Below are 23,495 nucleotides of genomic sequence, written 5' to 3' on the forward strand. Positions count from 1 at the left end.
TGGAAAGTTCAAGACAACACAACTAAGATTAGCTCTATGATTTCACAGCAAGCTCATGTTAATGATAAGGAAGGTAATAGAGTAACAACAAAGTGCTATTGTTATTTTGTGGTGCCTGAATTTTCCCCATAATTTAATTTGTAAAAGGAATTTTGTATTGCTTTTGAATACATCCTGTGTGTTCATATTTATTTAATATACGTATGTGTAGATTTGGTTTGGCTATATGCACTGGAAATACATATTAAAGAAATAGCAAAAATAATTTTTAGTACTTTTAGTCTTCAATAGCAAATATAATTACTGCACTGACAAACTGTATACTGTGAACTTTGAGTGATTATAAATGCCTTATTGCAACTCATTCGTTAATACAGTGTTTGTCCTAATGTGTAACTAGAGATCACTAATTGCACAGTAATGGCTAACTAATGTTTACCGAGTAGGTGAGGACTAAGTTCAATCAAGTATGGCATTCAAGTATGCGTTGATTTGCACTGGGTAACTAAATGTGTCTGGATATATCATATATTTCACAAGGATTTAAAAAGAAATAAACATACTACACAACAATCTTCAACCCTTTTAATTATTATTTACATCAAGTGTAACACTGAGGGAGCACTTCACAGTAATATGCTATTAAAAGTGAGCTTTAAATTAGAATCACACAAAATATACTTTTTACATAACAGAAAAATACTGTTATTCTGTCAACCTCTGCCTATTTTATCTTTAAATCCCCCTCAAAATTCACATATTTAAAATTAAGAGTGTTCCATTTGTCATTGCACTTGTAGGACTGCAGAGGTGCCCTTTGGTATATAAATGAAGTTTTACATTTATATAAAAAAAAAAAAAAAAAAGAAAAGAAAAAAAAATTAATTAAACTACATTAGTCGAAACCTCATCATACAAAAAAAAGAACGATATTTCTAGGATTCACCAACTCTTAGAAAATACATAAATAAAACAGAAAAATAAATAAAAAAAAAAAAAAAAGAGACAGTGTCAAAAATGAAAATGCAGAGTGAGAAAGGGCTAATAAAGTTGTACTCTTGTATTGTAAAAACTGCTGTGTAAGATGGCTTTGAACGTGGACAAGCAAACAGAAAATTCTGTTCAATTTCTTCTCAACTTCACAGGTTTGTCTAGTCATCAACTCTTACGGCAAATACTACACAACGAACATACCAGACTAAATAAAAAGCCAAATTACAGAAAGGCAACCCCAATGGACCGCGTGATGCACTACTTTATGTTAATTACCGAGAAAAAAAATGAAATCAATCCCCAATTCAACAGTAGAAAATGAACCATTTTGCCATTTTTAAATTCTCGTATCTCAAAAAATTACCTGAAAATCACTTGCACTAGGGTAAACCGTTCCCTCCAAAGCTATGCAACTGTCAAACATTTTAATTTCAAATAGATTTCCTGCTGTGTGAATACATCTGAAGTTCTCCTTTATACTTTAGTTATATTTAACTTTATATCCAGAATAAGGATCAAAACTGAGATTTTAGTCAGCATGAGGAACAAGATATAACCAATAAATGATCTTTATCAGAAAAGTTAAAACACTCTTAAAAGCCTTGTCTTTTTGTTTTACTGCTACAGGATAAACCATTGCACATCTTCCAGCTGAAGTCAGACATCCTATAACCGCTGACGAGTCATTTTACGCTTTGAATGAGAAGCGCTTTCCCCTTTATCATCCTAATGCGTTTTTTTGTATCTTCACGATGAACTCTCTCCCAAAAAAGGCACCGTAAATCCGCAGAAACGGCTTATGGTAGAGAAACCCACCAAGAGTCATCTAATCGAAACCAAAAATTGCTCCCTAAATGTACAATTTGTTCTGGGTCAGAGGAATCTGAATGAATTTGAGATGAATCATACACTTACATTTCCATATTACATCACATAGATGATTTAAGACAAGCCTGTCAACATCTATGCTTTAAAATTGCATCCAGTGTTTAAAAAAAAAATAAATTTACATCACTTTGTCATTAAAATTGAAAGAAAAGAAAAATGAATTGCACCCTATTTTAGCGTTTTTGGAGTCTGGTCAGGCCGTATGAAATCATGCAGCATTTGACAAGATGGATACATTCATGTTGTAGATGCTCAGATGGAAACCTTTGTTTTACTTCGATATTCTCTTTTCTATAAGGAACAGTATCCTTCTGATTAGGCAACCACACTCCCAGCTACATAAAGATGGTCTTTAATATATCTTGTAGGACATAATGCTCATTTATTTATTTACTAAAACAGAACAAAAAGAACAATTTTGTGCTTTTAATAAGAAATAATTTAAAATTCAAGTTTAGAAGACATTCTAAAATTAAAAAATGAAATAAAAAAGTAAAAAAAAAAAAAAAACATGCTATAGAAATGGCAGTTTGTTGTGTCACTTATATATAGCAATATTGCAGTAAAAGTTGCTGTTCTGCAGTGAGTGTCTATAGTCACAGTGGGAAACCACAGTGTCCAAACTTGTGCCCGTATCCCATCCAGACAAACAAAAGCCCACCCATGTCGAAAACAGCACATTCAACTGTTGGGTCAAGGGACCAAAAACCTGCTTGTAACCTCTGAAAACATTCCGAGTCATAGCCTGTAATCAATGTTCACATATCTATAGGAATACCAGTAAACCTGACATATTTGATTTATAAGATTCTGACATAAGTACTGGATATGAAACTATCTTTTTATCCATGAACTCGTTTTTCTTGCTCCAAACTGTAAAAAATATCAGCTACACATATTTATCAAATACTTACATCAGCTGGAATTAACTGCCATTATTACCATGCATCTTATGATTGTCCCTATTGAGTTTAATCATTTGAATTCTATGAAATAACTGGAAGCTTGAATCTGACATTAGCTAAGAATTCTGACACTGAAGCACAACTTTGAAAGGTCACTCAAACGAAACATGTTAACCAACAGTATGCTGACCATACGTCTATTCCACAAGTAAATAGCACCATGCCCTCAAATATGGACATGAAAAGCATGGCATTTCTACAGACCCACAACCTTCCATGAAATGCTGAAATGTCTATACATAGATGTATGAAATCAATCAGAGGTGACAGTGACTGCATGATGTACCCTTCGTGCCAAAGGCTCAGTACTGCTAGTATTGAACAGTGTGTACAGAGCCCAACTAGGACATGCCTGATCTATTTCTATGGTGATGGGTTTTGTTGTGCATTCAGACACAATCACATGTCCGGGTTTGTGAGTAAAATTAACCTGTGTAATAATTACGAGAATCTTTCAAATATCATAAATGTCAATCGACTGGTTCGTGGGCATCGATTAGTCTCTTTTACTTTAAAACGTTGGCTGTTTATGTTAATAAAATAAGTAGCCAAAACCTGGGCACTGTATGTGATTTGTTTTGGACAACAAGCTTATTTACAAGTTTTGTTTCCAATTGGCGATTTCAAAGTCCACTGTAAACAATGACAGAGGGGGGGGAAAGACCATTTGTAGTGATTTTACTGAGGTACTTCAGAGAGAATATCCTCTGTCCATAATCAATTACAAAACAATACTTAAAAACATGTAAAAGTCCTATTGTGGTAGTGGGGGTTTGTGAGGCTCCGCCAACTACCTTTGCACTACATCGCTGATCTCTTTAATGCAAGAGTGCAAGTTGTCCAGAGCGGGACTTCCGCCTTGTCCGCCTCCTCCACCCGTAGAAGAAGCTCGCAGTTCCTGGAGACTGAGTTCAAGCTTTCCCAAAGCCTCACGGAAGGCGAACTTGTTGCGTGTTTGTGGGATGCATTCTACGTAGCCCGAACAGTAGTCGAGTAACTGGTGACCAGCATCCAAAACTTGGCTGCTGGAGCATGGCTCTGTACTGCTATGGAGCGCAAGGCTCAGGCACTCGGCACACTCCAGCAGAGCTTCTTTACTCACTTTTTCCAGTGGTATACGTTCCACCTGCTGCCGGGTCCGTCTCAGTGTCAGCTTTGTGGAGGCGGAGGTAGTGCCACCATTGGCTATCTTGGTTGTTGTTGTATTACTGGAAGAAGCAGCAGGTGCTTGTGGTGGTGGTATACATGGTCGAACTCCTACTGAGCCTCTTCCTGACCTTTTAACCCCATCCCCATTGATCTCTGGGCTCATGTTAGTCACCTCATCAGCACTATCCGTACTATAACTGTGCTGAAGAGAGCGCAGTGTGGGTGGAGGAGGGGGTGCACACTTGGGTTTGATCAGTCGTGGCCTATCAGTGCCACTGTCAGCCAGCAGTTTGAAGCGGTTGCCCTGTGAGTCTACGCCAACCATGTGAGCATCAGCTGCCCCGGGCTTCAACGTCGGAGAAATCAGAACCGGGACTTTATGATTGTGTGGGCCAACTAATGTTTTAGACGGAGAAGTCCAAGCTGGCCTGTCATCCTGCCCAACTCTACCCTGAGTATGAGCATCAGACTCTGCTTCACCGCCAACCCCTGGTGCCCTAGTCGCCCCTGTGCCCACTGATACAGCACGTGGCAGCAGTTTAGCTTTGGGCCTGTCTCGGATCTGTGCTGTGCCCTCATCCACCTTTCTAGGCGGAGTATCTGAGGGTCGTGGGGCACCATTCTCTGGCTGCGAAGAGGCAGACACTGTGCGTTCCAATGCTGGCTTGCTACGGTTCCTGGGTAACGTTAGTGCCATGCGTTCTAAATCTAGCAGCCCGGCTGACATAGAGGACGTCGAGTTTGAGCGAGGAAAGGGCCTAGCTCCCCCACTGCCTTCGTCACTCCCAGATGACTTCCCAGTGCGCAACCCTAGGGTCTTTTTGATAAGGCGTGGTGTGAAGAAGCCTGCAAGTCCTGCCCAGCTACTGCTGCTGCCCACCTGGGTAGAGGTGGACGAGTTTGACCCAGAGAGTTTCTGCCCAAAAGTGGCTCCACAGCACCGTGACTGAACATGGTTTCCTTCTCCATGAGATGGAGAGAACCCAAGCCCATCATTCTGAGGCAGTGGTGGAGGAGGAGGACCACCAAAAGCAGTTGTGGGCTCGTACTTCTTGAGCGACTGGGTCTCCACATCACGAAAGGAGCTGCTCGAGGTCACGGGGAGGTTGTGCTGAGGCTGAGAGGTGGAAGTGGTTGTTGTTGCTGATTTCTTCTTCATGAAGGAGCTAAAGAAGCCAGCTTTGCGGTCACGGGTAAAGGTGGCATCCAACGGGTCATCAAGGAGGCCACCGGAAGATTTGTCTCTTTGCTTCCGGGGCAAAGCAGGAGAGCTGCTGGAACGGCCGTCACCTATTAGCAGAGAGGCTGAAAAGCCCAAACACACAAAAAACATAACTCGGATCAGAAAATAAGATTGCTGTAAAGGCATGTACATGTATCTAAATTATAGTGGTGCATTCTTTTACAAGTTCATGGTGACAAGATAGAATGCACAGATCGGAGAAAAGCTGACAGAGGATTCAACACTATTCACGTTTTATGGTTTGAAAGTGGTCAGTCAAAAGTACCCAATTTAATTTTTGCTCTATTACACCAAAGTCAGATATCTTTATTGGAGTCAGTTGTTTAGCTCTAATTGCAACAATTTTGTACTTCGATAAATCATTTAGCTTCATTTTTATGAAATGCAGCAGCTTCTCTTTTTGTAATTCATATTCTAATTAATTAAGAGGCTTTGGAAAAGGAGTATTGATGGAGTGTTGATGTAGAAGTAATGCTAATTCTGTGCATTATTATTATTATTATTGTTATAGGAGAGATAAAGCAGTCTGAGAATGAGACTCATGTGTTCCCCAATGTGCATGTTTTAAGCCTGCTTCTGAGAGGAACATTGTCATAAAATGTACTGTTACAGCTGATTTAAACACTCAAAATCTAATCAGGAACTGCTTAAACTGGGCCTGAACTACATTATACCAACAGTGTAATATTGTTAAAAGCCACTCATATTGGAGTAAAAATGCCCCGTCGCTCTCAGCACTCAGAGACCATTATGAAAAGAAACCGGGACACCATGGTGTCAAACTAAGACTGCTTAGATAAATGTGGGCAGGTAAAGCACTAAATGTGTTACATGTTTATTTGAAATAAAAGACCAGGCTCTGTGTTAATGACATTTTTGCAAATATAAACACATGCTTAAAATAAATAATGAATAAATAAAATACAATAAAAATATTAATAATACATAAATAATACAACACAAATGAGGTTAAATTGCATTTAATCGAAACATAGATCAGCATGCTGATGTGTAGAGGGGATGATTTGGGAGTGTTAGGTGCTTGTGCGTACTAATTAAGTGATGAGCAACAAAAGGGAACAAAACAACAATAAACAAAAAAAAATAATAAATAAATAAATAAAATTATATATATATATATATATATAGTATTGACCTTGATTTGACCTGTGATTTGTTTTTATAATAACTGCTAAAAAAGATTATCTTTAATAACGCATAATATAAAACATTGTTAATATTTTTTATAATAATAATTTAAACTCTTTACTTAAAAAATAAAAAAAAAAAAAAAACTTACAAAATATAATATCTACTACACCCTCCTCTACTGCTGATATATTTATACATATCTATGCATAATATGCATGTGTCTGTGTGAAGTGCATCTCCTTTAGTCTAGAAGAAACACCACTCCCATTCTCTTGAGTCTGCGCTGGAGACGTGTGAAGTGAAGATCAGCTGGTGTACCTGAAGGACCGTGAGCTCCAGGCTCATGCCGGCTCTCTAGCCCCTCCATGTTCTCCTTATTGTCGGAGTGCTTCTTCTGCGGCCGTGACTTGGAAGGCACGAGGGGCTGATCGTGACTAAACGAGTGCACTACCCCACTTTTACCACTAGAGGCAGTCTTACATAGTTCCTCTGCAACTTCTGCAAAACAAAGGTTGAGAGCAAAATGGACATCGGCATATGAGTAGAGCCCATCAGACGTTTATCTCAATCCAGATAGATTTTAGGACTATAATTGTTTAAAAAAAGGAAAAAAAAAAAAAAAAGGTAAAAAAAAAAATTTAAGAGTAGGTATGCAGAGTTTGTAACTGTACCTTCTGATATGCTGGAGTCATGAAACATTGTCTCAAAGGCCTGATGGATCTCTGCAAAAGAGGGCCTGTCCATTGGGCTCCACTGCCAACCTGAAAACACAACAAAAAACATTTCTAAATTACAAATATTTAATTTAAGTAAAAGAAGAATAAGTTTTAAATTAAAGTTCTGTGTTAAACATATTCAGGGTCTAGTCGGATCCTATTAAAATGTAAGCATGTAATATTGGGACCTTTCTGAAATCTCAATTCTGAAGAGATATACAGTCTCCAATGCACTTACATGCTCTCATGAGTTCGTAAACTTTCGGAGGACATCCTTCTGGCTGCTCCATGCGGTAGCCTTTCTCCAGCAGGTCATAAACCTGAGATAGATCGATGCCAGGATATGGAGACATACCGTAGGTCGCAATCTCCCACAGAAGCACTCCAAACGCTAAAGGACACATGCAGGCACAGAAATGAAGATAAAGAGAAACCCAAGACAAACGGTCTCAAAAGGTTTTGATGAGTTTTCGAGATATTTTTATAGCAGAAATGAGAAACATCTACATTTGCCAAAAGAATGAGTCAATGAAAACAGTAGAGAGAGAGAGAGAGAGAGAGAGAGACTGACCCCAGACGTCTGATTTGATGGAAAAGGTGTTGTAGGCCAGGCTCTCCGGTGCGGTCCACTTGATGGGGAACTTGGCGCCAGCATGAGCTGTGTACGTGTCTCCTGTCATCAGCCGACTCAAGCCAAAATCTGCCACCTTCACCACATGGTTCTCTCCTACTAGACAGTTTCGTGCAGCCAGGTCCCTGGGAGAGAAAGAGAGAGAGAGAGGAAGAGGGGAAAGGTAGACATAATTATGTCTTCCTGAATACTAAGTACATTTGCACAACATGCAATTTAATAGTTAACTGTGCTCTGCAAGACCCTGCAAGACAGAAACCAAACAGAGCCAAAGTCTGTAGAACTGTGGAATCTACCAGCCATTTTCCTTAAAAACATGCAGCACAATGTAGAGAACTGAAACAGTTTCAAATCCGTACTGAATAAGGATTTTATTATTAGGACTTTTGATTTCATTACAGTTAAAACCATTTTCTGTAATGCACCAGATACTTGCACTGTACTGTACAATACTGTATATAGAAAAAAAATATTAATAATAATAATAATAATAATAATAATAAAACCCTGCAATGTCTAATTATTACCTGTGAATGAAGTTTTTCTTCTCCAGGTATTCCATGGCGGACGAGATCTGAGTAGCCATGTAGAGCAGCACGACAGCGTTCACCTCCTCACGCTCACATTCGCGAAGGTAGTCCAGCAGGTTGCCGTGAGGCATGTACTCCGTCACTATGTAGAACGGAGGTTCCAGTGTGCACACACCTGAACAAGCAGCGTAATATCCACTCTGTAAGTATCGCCTTTGAGTCCGCGATTATATATAATCAGTTTTGATGTATGAATAAATGCGGTTCATTTTAAATTTCAATTTCAGGATAAAAGGTAGATGCGTGTGTGTTGAATACTAACCAAGCAGCTGCACTAGATTGGGGTGTTTCACCTCTTTCATGACAGCAGCCTCTTTCAGAAACTCCTCCACTTCCATAGTGTCCTCCTATAATGCACATTTATTTCAAAGCTAAATGTTCACTTTCGGTTACAGAATGACAACACCGGTGCTGCAAAAGCAAACGTTTCAAAAACCTAATCGAAAGTCTCGAGACAAACCTTGAGTGTTTTGACAGCGACAGTAAGGTTGTATTTCTTCCAGACACCCACATAGACCTCGCCATACTGGCCTCCTCCTAGCTTGTGCTTCATGGTGATATCGGTGCGCTCCATCTCCCACTTGTCGTGGATGGGCGAGACGCCGTAGACAGTGGGCTTGTTGCATTTCGGGGCTGGGTAGTGCAGCGTCGTCACCAAACCGTCCGCTACAGTGGAATGATGATGGACCAGCTCGGCTAATGTGCTAAACCTGCTCTCAGATGTTACGTAGACCTGCAAGAAAGACCCATATCATCCTTTAAACTTCTAGACAAGTCAAGATGATTGTAGTCAGAACCTTGCCTCGCCTGTTTATTTTTATTTACTGTTTATGTTCATTTTATGCCATGTCACTTTATAGTGAGGGTCTCACCTTGCCATCAGAGGCAGTGTTGATGCGGTAGTGATAGACTCGGCCCTCGTAGCGCAGTGAAATTGAGAGCTGGCCCGGGCTGCTCTCGCTCTCCCTCACCAGGAAGCTGCCGTTGATGAGGCTGCTGAGTAGATACTCGGCTGCGCTGCGAGACACTGGTCCATGATACCAGCTGTGCTTCTCCAGACTGTTCACCGGGGTGATGTAGTTACTAGGAACCCAGCCTTGTCCGTTTTTGGAGCGAACCTCGCTCCACTCGCCATTCTGGTTGTAGCCCAGCACTCTGAGCTTCTCTCCTGAGACAGACAAGACATTAAGGAAAGTGATTCAAACCACAGCCCAGTGTTTTCAGCATTACCGTCTCTTCTGACTGCTACGTGTGCTTCTTCTGGATCGATCTCTTACGCGTTTCTCGGACCAACAATGGAGCGCAGAGCATCTCGCCTTTGCTAATAAAGTAGCCTACTCTAAACTCAAATTATGTCTAAGAGGCTGGTTAAAAACACAACTCCAGCACAATGGCTCCTGTTTCTACTTGTCAGGACCAGTCAGACAATATTGGGGCTCTGGCAGTCAGTGCTAGAGCCCAGCAAATATACAGAGAGATTAAAATGCAGCCACTAAGCACTAACTCCCTCGCTCTGATTACACCAGCCTGTGTTTACCCACCTGCTATGGGGCCAACTGGGAGGATTACAAAATGCTTAGGCATTAGTGCTCACGAGGAGAGTCCACAGTGGACGTTGTCTCACACTACAAATATTAATCCTATCTACAGCAGCTTGGAATGTGAAGGTGGTGTTAACGTGTAATTAAGAGGACAGGGGATTTGTCCTGGTACAGTGAAGCAAAAATAAATTACTATAGGCAAACATGAGGAGAATATAATTTAAAAATAGATGATGTAAAAAAAAAAAAAAAGATCCTGATCGCAATGACACGAGTCAGATTTAATCATGTGTTCACAGAGCAACTGCTTTCATTATACCTTTCGTGATGCTAAGCGTGTTGTCACCACTGGCCACAAAGTCGTAAAGTGCGACGAACAGGTTGGGGTCGCTCTCGGCGGCACCCAGCAGGTTCTCCTTTGAGCTCCAACGCACCGCCTCAGTCAAAGCCGACGAGTCCAATCCAAATGGCCTATGCAGGGCTTCTGTCCCAGAAAGGGGGTGAAGAGAGAGAAAGAGAGAGAGAGACATTAGAAAGAAAAAAAATCTTCCTCAAAAGGTGTGGAAATGTGTAAAGACATCAAACATCAGTCCCTCAGGGCAGGGCTTAAGATGACTCAAAGAAGCAAGAGGGAGTGAAGAGGTGGAGAACACCAATTATGAATGACTAAGTGTAAAGATATGCAGGAGAAAAAAGAAAAAAAAGGTGAGGTTGAGTTTTTGATCAAAGAAAGATAAGCTCATATTTGAACGAGTCGAAGATTCCTAAAACACTCGCACTCATCCACATAAAAAAAAAAAAACAACCTTGCATGACACAAATCTACAGGAAACAACGCAAACAATCTAAAACCAAGAAAATAAAGATGAAAATCTAATCTTTGCTCATGTCCTCCTCAAGCCAGCTGAGATTATATTTTGTATTTATATTACAAAATAAAAAGACCTGGACCACGTTGAAGTCAGTCAGTCAATGTACCTGGGAGATTGTAAAAATCCACGTCCTGCTTTCTGGTGCCGATCAGCCGATTCCTGTCCTCCTCAAAGCTGCTGCTTGATGGTAACGTATGCAGGGGCATCGTCTAGATTTATACAGCTTACTAATAAACCTAACAGAGCGCTGCCGAGTAAGAGGCTCTGTTCAATGGGTTTTGCTCAGCCTGTTATTTATATATGTTTATGGAAGGAAGGGAAGGAGGAGCCAAAGAAGCGTGGTTGGGGGGAAAAAAAAACAAACGAGTGGTGAAGGTTCAATTACCACCCCCCCCCCCAACATGCACATACTCCTTCCAGCATGCCTACGTTTCTCCTCCTACCTCCACAGCTGTTTGCCAGCCGCTCACGCATACGCGGACACATGGCTTATACACACGCAGTGAGCATGCCTAGGCAGCTGCTCTAGGGTTTGTAAGGGTGGGGAAAAGTACAGCATGGAGAGGTAATGGAACATAGGAAAGATGTAAAACAACCTAAAAAGAAACATTCTAGCTAGTATGGTCATTACCAGGATCTCTTTTCATTGCACTATCCATGACCATTGTACTCATTGTATATAATCTCCTTTCCGTGTACTGTTTATTTATGTTCATATCATTCATTCATTTATCATTATTTATGCAAAACTATTATATATATATCATATACCAGCTCTACCAGCCTGTACCTATGTAAAGATTTTACATTGCTACCAATGCACTCTGGTTAGAGGCTAAGTGGATTTCGTTGCCTTGTACCAAAACATGTGCAATGAGTCGAATCATAATTTTTCAATTTTAGCGTATCAGTTCATTTAGGATGCTGAAATCAGTGCCGTCCTCGACAAGAGGACAGTTGAACAGACCCAGGCTCCTCCCAGCCACGCATTAATTATGACAATATTCCCAACTCAAGCAGCAGCTACAGTTGATAAATGCTTTAAAACCCCGCCATTATCTTTTACAGAAAACAAGCAAATTGTACGACACATTTTACTGCCACAAAGAGCCTACAGGAACACACACACATGCCAGTGCTCACCACACCTTTGTTTCGGAGAAGCACGTAATGAATCCCTCGTCCCTTCATCTGACTCAGCCACAGCTCCCAGTACATGGTCCCATTAAAATCCAAACTCAGTCCACAGATTGATTGATCGCACCAGGATATAGTCCAGGAGGCTCACGGCAGACACGGGCTCCTCTAAGACAAGAAATGACCTTCGTTTCAGGCTATTTGTACGCTTTGAGACTCCACGGTGGTCTCTAATGTGGCTTAGACCTCAAAATTTCCAAGACAGTTCATTGAAAGCTAAACCACGATGGCCATGGGGTCTACATGGTTACTGCTCCAGCGCAAACACGTGTAAGGAAGTCCGTGAGAAAGGACGCTCTTGCTGGAGATCTCTAGAGGGAGTGTGTGCATGTGTGTAAGGGGGCCGTGCATTACACGGACTGCACGGTGGGTGGGGAGTGGGCACATGGGGGGGTGACTCTTGGCCCGTGGCAGATGTCTACATTTCTCCAACCGCACTCTTGTTAGAAAGCAAGAGGAAAAAGAGAGTAAGAAGTGAGTGTGCTCACAAGAGAGAACAAGAAATTTTGTGATTCTTCTTATGATAAACCGCATAGAGGTCTCCACTTATTAAAGCATGCATGTTCCTGTAATTTCCAGCTCTATGAACATTAGCCCACATTTACTAGAACAGGATTCTCAATTATTAACACCATCCGCAGCCAGACAACCTGAAAGGACCCACCATGGGGAAAGGCAAACCTCTGGAGGGATTCGAATGGAAAATAATTGGAACATGGAAAGGATAATGAACATGCTCACAGAACTAACTAATGGACTCTTATGATCAAAGAGGAATGAATGACATTGGCATCACAGACCAAAGACCAAGAATTTTGAATCACATGCCTGTAAAGGCATTAGTGATTTCCAACGGCTCAACCTTACACCTATATGTCCTGCTACGAGGATGTGTGTGTGTGTGTGTGTGTAAAATCCAATCTGAAACACTTGCCCTGCACGGGGCATGACGTGTGCCGAGCGAGTGTGCTGGCCGGCACATGTCTTGTGTGTGCGTAGCGTAGGAGATGCCACACAGGGCAGCTGGGACAGGAGCATGAGGGCGGCCAAATGTTGATCTGAATGAGGACATTGATCCCCTTCCTGATCTGAGTCTTTCGCACAGCTGCTGGGGGTACGACAGCTGAAGCAGCACCTCTGTAAATCCTTCATTCCCTGGCATGCTGTCATCTCTATGCCTCAACAATGTGCAACAGTTTGCAAAAATGCTTACGAACTTAGTGGATAAGGCATTGCATTTTGGATCCGAAGGTCGTGAGTTCAAATCCCAGGCACACCAAGCAGCCACTTCTCGGCCCCTGAGCAACATCCTTAACCCCATAACTACTCAGTTGTGAGAATGAGATAAATGTAAGTTGCTCTGTATAAGAGCATTTGCCAAATGCCTTTAAATGGAAATAGTGTAGTAGTGTTACTATTACATTTGAGATGACTCGATATTCTGAGAAGCAAAAGAAAGCGATCCAAAATGTACTGAAGCACAGATGTGCAGCAGGCTGGTAGTGGTGCCTTGTAGCTCCAGGCATCAAGTTCTGGTTAGTGTTTAAATGGAGTTTTACACGTCTTTTGGTTTTGGCATTGTTTTTTCTTCCAGTTAAAAAAAAAATCCTGGGGACAGGAGCCAAGTGCAAAATATGACCATACACTCTTTTCCCTGTCAAAAGTGGAAGTTTGGGAGTTCAAATCAGAGGTTAAGGCTTTTGAGCACGGCGCTTAACCCTTAACTGGTCAGTTGCACAAATGAGATAAATGTAAATTATATTGAATTAAAGGCATGAAAATGGGGGATTTGCACAAGTTTCAGAAACAGTACATTTCTCCAGATTCACATGTTCATAAATGACAGTTAATCATAGAAAATCAACTGTCCTTTTCTTTCCTTTCTCTTTAGAACATCAGGAGAATTTGTCCATTTCTGTCCACTCGGTGCTTGTTCAGTTCCTTTGTCATCTCAAACCTGGACAAGTCATTTTGCAACTGATCCAGAATGCAGCCCCAAAACTTCAACCTTCCTACTATCTCTCATACAACCCCACTGCTATGTTCCCTCCACTGGCTTCCTGTAGCTGCCCACATCAGATATAACATTTTGCCTACAAAGCCAAAACAGACCAGCGTCCCTCTACCTTTCAGCACTTCTCACCCAACACTCTCTCCAATCGTCGACCACTGTTCAACTGGTCCCACCATCTCTCTGGGAACAAGGAAGATATTCTTCCAGGGATTTCTTTGTTCTGGCACTGAGGTGGTGCTTTCACTTAATGCCCAAACAAAGTCTCTAGCATTCCTGAAACGATGTCTAAAGACCAACCTGTTTCAGAGCTTCTTAAATTAGCACTTCTTGGGGGTACTTGTTTCCTAACTACTGGAATATGCGAAGAAAATAATTTCAGTGTGCTGTAATGGATATGTGACAAATAAAGGCTATTCTATTTTCTCTCCTAATACAGTTTTCGACTGACTGTATTTTCAGTCCGTGTCATAATGAACCAGTTTTAGAGTGTATTTATTGTTGAAGAAATCAATGCACAAGTCTTGCAGGATAAAGGCGCCTTCCAAATGCCAGAAATGTTAATAATTTCATGATGCACAAAAAGTCCATTAAATGCCAAGCCTACACATTTGGAATTATTATCAAAAAAATTTTTTTTTTTCAAATTTGTGTATAGACCAAAAAAAGGAATACATTTGACAGCACGAGAGCACCAGAAAGCCAGAATCTGGAGTAAAGCTTTGGAACGGTAAATCAGATGTGAATTCTGCAATGTGAAATAAAAATGTTTTGACATAAAAAAATGTAAATGTACCCAAGTGATTCAAAGAAACTTCTTTCGGTTTCTCCCATTAGGGGTCACCACAGCGGATCATCCGTCTCCATACCCCCCCGTCCTCTACATCTGCCTCTTTCAACCCAACTACCTGCATGTCTTCCCTCACCCGACCATAAACCTCCTCCTTGGCCTTCCTCTTTTTCTCCTTCCTGGTGGCTCCATCCTCAGCATTACCTACCTCCTACCGATATACCCCATGTCCCTCCTCTACACATGTCCAAACCATTTCAATCTCACCTCCCTCACCTTGTCTCCAACATATTACATGCACTGTCCCTCTAATAAAATCATTTCTAATCCTGTCCATCCTCATCAATCCCAACGAAAACCTCAACATCTTCAGCTCAAGAAAATATGACTTAATTCATGGATTTTTTGCTTATTTGTTTTGTTTTTTTGTTATATATTACTATGAAATTGGAATTCACAAAAATTACAATTTGTATTTACCTACAAATAAACAAACTGCCAGTGTATCTATATATAAAAGTTGAAAGAAAAAAAACATGATTTAAAAATGATCAATCACGATTTACACTGATTCATGAACAAGTAGAATACAAATGGTTTTATCCTCCCAAACTCACATACAAATGATTTACTATATAAATCCATTCATAGACTATGCTATTGAATCAGCATCCTGAAGAATGCAGACCACTTCCTGTGTGATCGAATGCCCAAAAAGCTCAACCATGGAGACTTCAGTTAATAAAACACAGCCTGGTGTTGTTCTCTTGAAGTACTTGTATATTGTGGGAACAGTGGCAATTCCAGACTAACAATATTTTCAAATGCTTTTGCTGAGAATCTCGATTTAGCTGCATGTTTGTATCAGAAACTGTAATTGTCGTAAGCATGTTTTGTCTGACACGAGTATGTTTTGGGAAGTCAGGAAGATGTTTCACCACATATCTGGGGGCTTCATCATATCTACTTAATGGTGGGATAATCCTCACTATGACTCACACCTGTGATATACGATTGATGCGACGCTGAATGCCGTAAATGCAAAATGACTTAAAACTACGGGGATAAACACGTCATCGCCGCATAGTGAAGTGGGTAAGAGGTGTCACAGACTTTCCCCCCTAATTTAGTGATGTTTTTTCCAGTTTAACATACCAATTTAGTTAGAAAGACCTGAGGCAGACAATTTGCCTCTCAGTTGGGGCTTAATAATAATTATATTTCTTATTTAAAAGCACCTTTCAAAACACTCAAGGACACCGTGCAGTAGAGTGAAATCATAAAATCAAACAAAACTATTTAACTGTTAAAATGAATCAGAAAAAGCTCATTAGAACAGAGGCATGATTTAAAAGTGGTCAGTGGCATTGATTGTAGAAGAGAATTACAGAGATGAGGAGCAGAAAAGCTAAAAACCCTAAACCCCATAGTCAAGTCAAGGTTCAAGTCACGTTTATTTCTATAGTGCTTTTCACAACGGATGTTGTCTCAAAGCAGCTTTATAGAATTTAACAGTTAAGGTGAACGACGTGTACCGTAATTTCCGGACTATAAAGCGCACCCATATATAAGCCGCACCCACTGAATTTGACAAAGATTTTTATTTTTAACATAAATAAGCAGCACCTGTCTATAAGTCTACACTGAAACTAATGAACTTTACACAGGCTTTAACGAAAGACACTAAATGCAACATGTTGGGCTTCTATTAGGAGCATAGCGGTATTTTGGGAATAGCATTTCACTGCATTCTTCCAGTATTACTGCGTGTGTGGAGACTGAGGAATATGTCCTTATTATTGTCTGATGCTCATTTCTAAGTTTCTTTGACTAACCCATAATGCTGTTGCCAAGAAAAATAAAAAAGCAAGAGTTTTGGAAACCTGTCTGTGCTTATATGATTTCTGTTGCAACTTCACCCAGACTCAACGTGTTACAATGGCTTGTATCAAAACAGTAGCCTACCAAGAAAGTCATTGTTCACTGTCTTCCTCCTTCCTTTCACAACTACAGTGGTACCTTGACCTACGAGTGCATTAATGTACCAGTTTTCCGAGGTACGAGCGGTCACTCGGTCGTTTTTTTTGCTTTGTTACGTGAGCAAAAAATGTAGGTACGAGCTCGAGACGCCGCTAGTAGATGGCGAAGCGAAGCCAGAAAGCGAAGACTGTGATGAAAATTAAGATAAGCAAAGAAGAAAAAGTAAAAAATTTTTAAGTTTAGGGATACGTAGTGTACAGGAGTGATAGTAAAAAAACAAGTTTTCCCTCCGCCTCTACCCCCTCTCCACAACAAAGTAGCGGCTTATAGTCCTAAAAATAAGGTATTTATCCCTGGTGAGCAGCCATGGCGACTGTGGCAAGGAAAAACTCCCTTAAATGTTATGAGGAAGAAACCTTGAGAGGAACCAGCTTTAAAAAAGGAACCCATCCTCATTTGGGTGACATCAGGAGTGTGATTATTGTCTTTAAACAATACAGAACACTGGAGAGTGAGAACTAACATGAGCACTGGAGTGTAAGATTATGAGTAATGTTCTTTCTACAGTCTTATACAGTCATTTAAGGTTATAAAACTAGGAGCTACTGAGCAACTAAATAGCTCAACATAAGCGATCATCACAGATCCAACGCCAGCTTCTCCATGCCAGAGCCTTTAAACACTCAAAGAGGTCCAGTGTCCAAACTCCACATGAAGTGGCGCTGTACGTCTCTAGATGGTTCGGGATGTTTGTGTGGTCGGAATCTACTTCTTTAAAAGGTCCATAATCTTCATGAGGTGACTAAACAGACACAAGGTACAGTAAGGGAAACGGATGAGGAAAATCTGAACGTGCACTTTGAGGTATAGGTATGAAGCAAGTCAGAAAGGTACGCAGGTGCAAGATTATTAAACTGCTATAAAAGTGAGAAGCAGAATCTTGTATTCTATTCAATTTTTGACAGGAAGCCAGTGTAGAAGTCTTGTGTTCTTAAAGCAGATATTTGTCACAAAAAAAAGGAAAAAAAAGAAAATGACAAACGTTACGCTGTCTCATACATATTTCCTCAGTCTGATATTCTTGATGGATAAAAGCCTCGTTTGAAGGACCACAAGCTCCAATTTCAGGCTTCTATTAATTTATACATGTTCCACCAGTGTCAGTGATGAAAGTTAACCTGGGAAAGAATGATTTCATTTAGATGTGAATAGAGCTAAAGAAGCATTCTGTCTGCTGGACATGTCCAAGGAAAGTGTTATGAGATTTATTTTATATACAGAAAACCCCAAGACCTCAGTGGTGAACAAAGAAACAACTTTGTTGGCCAGGGTGCCAATCTTTTTTCTAGTTTTGATTATCTCAGTTTGTTTTAGTTAAAAAATGCATGTAACTGTCGAAACATCTTCACAAGATTTACTCACTGAAGATGCACATTGATTTCAAAGCTCTTTTTTTCCTTTTCCAGAATTAGGTCCCTAAACTCAGAGGTTTTGAAAGTTGGGAATCGAAAGGCTTTCCATGTTTGGGACATTCCTCTCGAAGCCAGTACGGAATAAACAGCAGCATGTGTTTTTTTTTTTTGAAAGTTAGTGAATCCCACTAAATGACAAAGAAAACTTTGGTACACTGTGAGATTCTGGATGTCCTCTTTTGTCCTCAACGCGCTGTGAGCTTGGCAACTTTTCTGAGATTCCAGTGCAAAGCCTAGCACCATGGAGCCAGATCAGCAACTGCTACAGTATTAAAAGGTATTGTTTGCATAGTCTATGCACATGAATATAGTTGTGCTACCTCTTTGGCAAATTTGTATTAGTATAAATATCAGTCAAGTGTACCCCAAGCACAATGCTTCCTATTTCAAAATTGTTGTCAGGTAAAACGGCACTGTGTCACCCCGTGGTAAAGCTACCGTTAAACATTATGACGGTTTTGCTTGTACAATGTTTTTCCTTGACAGGTTTTCGCTTGTACAACGCAGGAACTAGATCGTTCCTAAATGGAGGATATGCTAAAACAGTCTACATCACAGCGCAAGCATGTTTAACATTTCTTGAATCCTACATTCTCCAAAACTGAGTAGAACTTCACATCTGCAGCTATAAACATTGTAACCGCAGTCGTGATGACTTTATCCCAGACCGAATCAACCAGTAAAGGCTGCCTGAAGTCTGTTGGGAAACTATGCTGCATGTGTGGTGTTTTATGTTCCACTGACTGATGAAGGAGGGGTGATGTCTCTCACCAGATCTTAAGCATGCTTTAAAGCTGGAACAGCCCCAGAACCCACTTCAGAGAGGGTTCCAACTTTGATGGAGTCAAATCCTTTAGGATCAGACATTATGCAAGTAGAAATGTATGGAAAGACCAAATAGGATAATGATGGAGCTCTATTGCCAGCTTTCTTAAGGAGACATGAGGGGGGAAAAACATCCAGGTGGAAGTTGCAGAATCTCTGTCTCAATTCAGGTCAAAATACAAAAGTTTGAAAAACGGTCATTCACATTTACATTCACCGAAAGTCAGTTAGATGGACTTCTCTGTTGGGGAATAACCCTAACCACTATACTGTCTCTAAAATCTCACTCTACACACACACACACACACACACACACACACACACACACACACACGGTCTCTAGGTCGGTCATCGGTGCTGTAAAACACTTGCGGAACAAATTTGATTGTTTTTTGTACATTTCTTAAAATACATAATCAGTAAAATAGGAATCGGCAAAATCCCGCTTGTGCTGAAACATCTCTCACAATCGCAGCAAAACGTTTTAGCAGGACAAACAGACATGCCCTTGCATCGTACATTGAGCACGGACATAGATTTTATGCGCCTCAGTGTGACCACAAAAAGTCCCCCGATGACAACTTCAAACAAATTCGAACGCAATAAATCGCAAGCTGCGTACTCCGAGGTGAGAAAGGAGGATGTTATGCTATCCGAGAGCTGAAGGGATGCTGAAGCACAGCATGATGACAAGCAAACATCCTGTCCACATGCCTCTTTATCTGAACCTGGGCTGCGTGACGAGCAGAAACGCGCAGCTACGGCCATCACAATGCAGCAGGAGTATTTTTAGCTTCAGAGTAATACAAAACAATCTGGCCTTAAATACTTTTTGAATGACCAGAGTGCAAGCACGCAGAGACACACACACAGGAAGCACTGAACAATGATTCTTCCAGACAATAGACCCAGATGAGAAAGTGCACTGTGAAAGAATGACTGTTTACTTAAAGGACTCTATTTATTTATTAATAAAAGTAAAAAACAACTTTTTTTCACGCTTTAATATTTTTTTCTAATACATAAGCACTTCAGTAAAAACCTGCTCTTGCATTGTGTAAAAAATTCAAAATTGGGAAGCATAACCAGTGCTGATTTAGAGATTGGGAAGTGATTAATTACCAGAAGAAGAACTAGGAGCGTTACAGGATAATCATCACATGGTACTGATACAATAAACAACTCTTTGTTTACTTGCTAATCCATCCTGCAGCTGCTCTCGTTCAATCGTACAGAAATCCATGTAGCACTAGATGAAGGATCCTTTGTAGACACCTGACCATAAAATTGGTTTTGAATATCCTATTCCACATTTAGACCCAATTTGGTGTTTTATTAACCTCCACTCTTCTGGAAAGGTAGTCATCTATATCTTTATAGATTTTTGCTCAATCAGCCACGAGGGCGTTAGTAAAGTGAGGTACTGTTGAAGAGTGGGGAGGCCTGGGTGCAGTCAGTGTTCCAATTCATCCCATTAGGGTTGAGATCAAAACTCTATAGCAGGTTTTATGAAAACCATTTCTTCATGGAGCTCACTTTGTCCACAGGGGTATTGTAACCCTGGAACACGTTTGGGCCTTCTAGTTCAAGTGAAGGGACAATGTTATTGCATGCCCTAAACAATTGTGTGCCCAAACTTTGTGTTAATAGTTTGGGAAAGAACCACATTTGACTGGAAAAGTCCGGTGTCCCAATACTTTTGTCTGTATAGTGCATCTTGTAATATTTGCATCAAAGACCATATTCATCTTCCTCTGAACGCTATTCATCCACTGCAAATGATCCATGACGCAGCTGCACAACTTGTGTTCAATCTGGAAAAAGTTCTCCCAAACCACTCCACTGCTGCGCGCCTTCACTGGCTTCCAGTAGCTGCACATATCAGATTCAAAACACTGATGCTTGCCTACAAGGCCAAAAATGGACCAGCGCCATCTTACCTCAGAGATCTCATCACACCGTGCACTGCACCATTCTGTCTGAGATCCTCCAGCACTGCTCGACTGGTACCACCTTCTCTCAGGTGCCAAAACAGAAGAGCCTTGAAGTATACTTATCTGTGTATACTTCAAGGCTCTTCTCTGTTCTGGCACCAATGTTTAAAGAATGAACTAGATGTCCATACAGCGGAGTCCCTGGCTATGTTCAAGCGATGTGTTGAAGACTTACCTCTTCTCAAAACCCTTAAATTAGCACTTTCCAAGTTTGCTTTGTAGAATTCAAGAGTTATATTAATATTAAGTTTGTAATCTTGCGTTCCAGTGTAGGTTTATTCATTGTTAGAGACTCCAAGCACTTTTGTACATCGCTCTGGATAAGGGCGTCTGCTAAATGCCGCAAATGTAAATGTAAATATTCACCCTTTTCACACTGCCTCATTACATACAGTTATAATACGTCCTGTTCGGTAAATTGGCGATATCTTCTACTAAAAGTTTCAAGCATATTTTACATTACATACAAAAAGCTGCCAATATCTGTCGTATAAGACAGTGGCATTTATTTAGTAGGAGTGTATTATATAAATGGGTCGTTCGATGGAGGTGCGATCGATGCGTTGTTTACTGCCAACAAAAATGCAATACAAATCAGCGTGCAGAGTGCTGCGAAAAAAAACCAAACAAAAAAAAGGTATTACAAAACAGAGAGAATGAAATTACATTTACAGAATTGCATTTTAAAGCATTGGCAGTTACACGAGGAAAATCTCGACTCGTCTAGTGAGCCAGTGTAGGTGTGCCTTCTTGCACTGGGTTAGGAGATGAAAATGTTTCACAACAGGGTTGATCCTAAAGCACAAGCCGAAACAATCCACAGAATAATTTTCAATAAAATATAATTGTATTCCCACAAGAGCAGTGGTTTTATTGTTTATCCCACATACTCAGTGATAAAACACAATACAACTTTAGTGAGAAGAAAAACAAATGGCAATATAGGAAGGAAAAAAAAAAAAAAAAAAAAAAAAGAAAGTGATTACGTTCTAAAAGAAAATTCCTCTTCTCTCTGTCTCATAAAGCCCAGAGGCCTTTTAGACCCTGAGTCTGAGAAAAGTATGGCCTTGAACAATGTTTTCATCTGTAGTCATCACTTGTGCAACAGCTGAGCATGGTGATGACACGGCCTCAGGTCTGTCAGCCCCGTGTCTATATCCATTCACTGTAGAACCGCCCAAATCTGCCTTTACACTACAAACATCACAAAATCACAACTTGCACAACAGTTACAATACGGTTTAGTGATGATATCCCTGTCTGACACAGGACCTGGTTCAAATCAAATGCTCACCCAGGTATCAAATAAACTACTGCTGCATTTTTTGTACGATAAAACGCCTAATAAACATCCTGATAAAAACTTCTATTCAACTGAGAAGCAGCGTCAGTGGGGACGGACAAGTGTATAGAATTGAGCACACAGTGCTATATGCTAGCTTGGAGTAGTAAAGTGAAAAACATGCTCTCTCTAGACACACTGTGCTCATTTTTAATGAGCACTGATACTGCTCTGTTCTCTTAATTCACCCTCATGTGCTCTATTAAAATACTGTTTAAAGATCCTAACATCTTAAAAGGTGCATTAAGGAAGATTCGCAGGAAGGAAATAAATGGTCAAATAAGTGGAGTTGGTGAAGATGCGAATGATTTTTTTACTCATTAAATCCTCCGCTGTTTCCGCCCATGAACAAGATCCTCTGTAAAACCACAATGGCTAGAGATGGGTATCGTTTATGTTTAAAGTGATACCGGTACCGATACTGCTTTATCGATACCAGTACTTATTGATACTACTCTATAATTTGGTGCAAAAAGACAAGTGAAAAGATGCAGAAAATTTCAAGTTGTTTTATTACTGCCGAACTGTAGCGCTGCACTTTACAAACACCTCTAAGCAAACAGAAAAAAGGCACATAAAGCACATTCTTTTAAATAAAATAAAAGATTTTTCCTCAGCATACCACAGCACAACATATTTACACAGCATGTGCATAGGAGCACAACAGAATGTACAGTAATCCACCGTTTATCAGGGTGGCTACGTTCCAAAACATTATAAACGGACACCACTTCAAAAATGCTATTTTATGTAAGCAGTACTGTACTGTATTAATTTACTTCATTTTATAATTAATAATTATATTTTTATTCATATACATATATATATATAAATACCGGGAAAAAAAAAATCAGCCAAACTAATGAGTTATGCGGCAAATGCAATTTTGCGATAAACCGGGGGCGCGAAATTTGAACCGCCGTAAAGCGAGGGATTACTGTAATAGAGAATTCTGGCATCTCTTACAAATAGGCTCATTTATTTACTGCCTACTGTTCCCGAACCAGCTTTTAGTGAAGAGCAAGAAATCAGACCAATGACACTGCAATTTTTTTTCCCAGATGTCATCTTCCCATGCATCGCTTTGGTGAATGATCTGCTCCTGGGTGTCTGAGACCCTGTCTACGTCTCATTCCTTACAGGC

At 40.4% G+C, this 23,495-nt stretch overlaps 1 protein-coding gene across 3 annotated transcripts in view; it reads right to left on the reverse strand.

The window, feature by feature from the left end:
• Positions 1–571: 571 nt before the first annotated feature.
• abl2 (c-abl oncogene 2, non-receptor tyrosine kinase) overlaps positions 572–23,495 on the reverse strand; it is a 36,418-nt gene continuing 13,494 nt past the window's right edge. The window contains exons 1-11 of one of the 3 annotated variants that reach the window (XM_046871232.1): positions 10,847–11,038; positions 10,188–10,349; positions 9,200–9,495; positions 8,788–9,060; positions 8,590–8,674; positions 8,265–8,442; positions 7,678–7,862; positions 7,345–7,497; positions 7,062–7,151; positions 6,709–6,888; positions 572–5,300 (exon numbers count right to left, since the gene is read on the reverse strand). In XM_046871232.1, coding sequence (XP_046727188.1) covers positions 3,637–5,300; positions 6,709–6,888; positions 7,062–7,151; positions 7,345–7,497; positions 7,678–7,862; positions 8,265–8,442; positions 8,590–8,674; positions 8,788–9,060; positions 9,200–9,495; positions 10,188–10,349; positions 10,847–10,946 — 3,366 coding nt within the window. In that variant the 5' untranslated portion in view covers positions 10,947–11,038 and the 3' untranslated portion in view covers positions 572–3,636. Of the gene's footprint in view, positions 5,301–6,708; positions 6,889–7,061; positions 7,152–7,344; positions 7,498–7,677; positions 7,863–8,264; positions 8,443–8,589; positions 8,675–8,787; positions 9,061–9,199; positions 9,496–10,187; positions 10,353–10,846; positions 11,039–23,495 lie in introns of those variants that run through there. The other 2 variants (XM_046871231.1, XM_046871230.1) reach the window with 2 other exon arrangements.

The sequence above is a fragment of the Silurus meridionalis genome, chromosome 17 (genome assembly GCF_014805685.1).
Source record: "Silurus meridionalis isolate SWU-2019-XX chromosome 17, ASM1480568v1, whole genome shotgun sequence".
NCBI lineage: Eukaryota > Metazoa > Chordata > Actinopteri > Siluriformes > Siluridae > Silurus > Silurus meridionalis.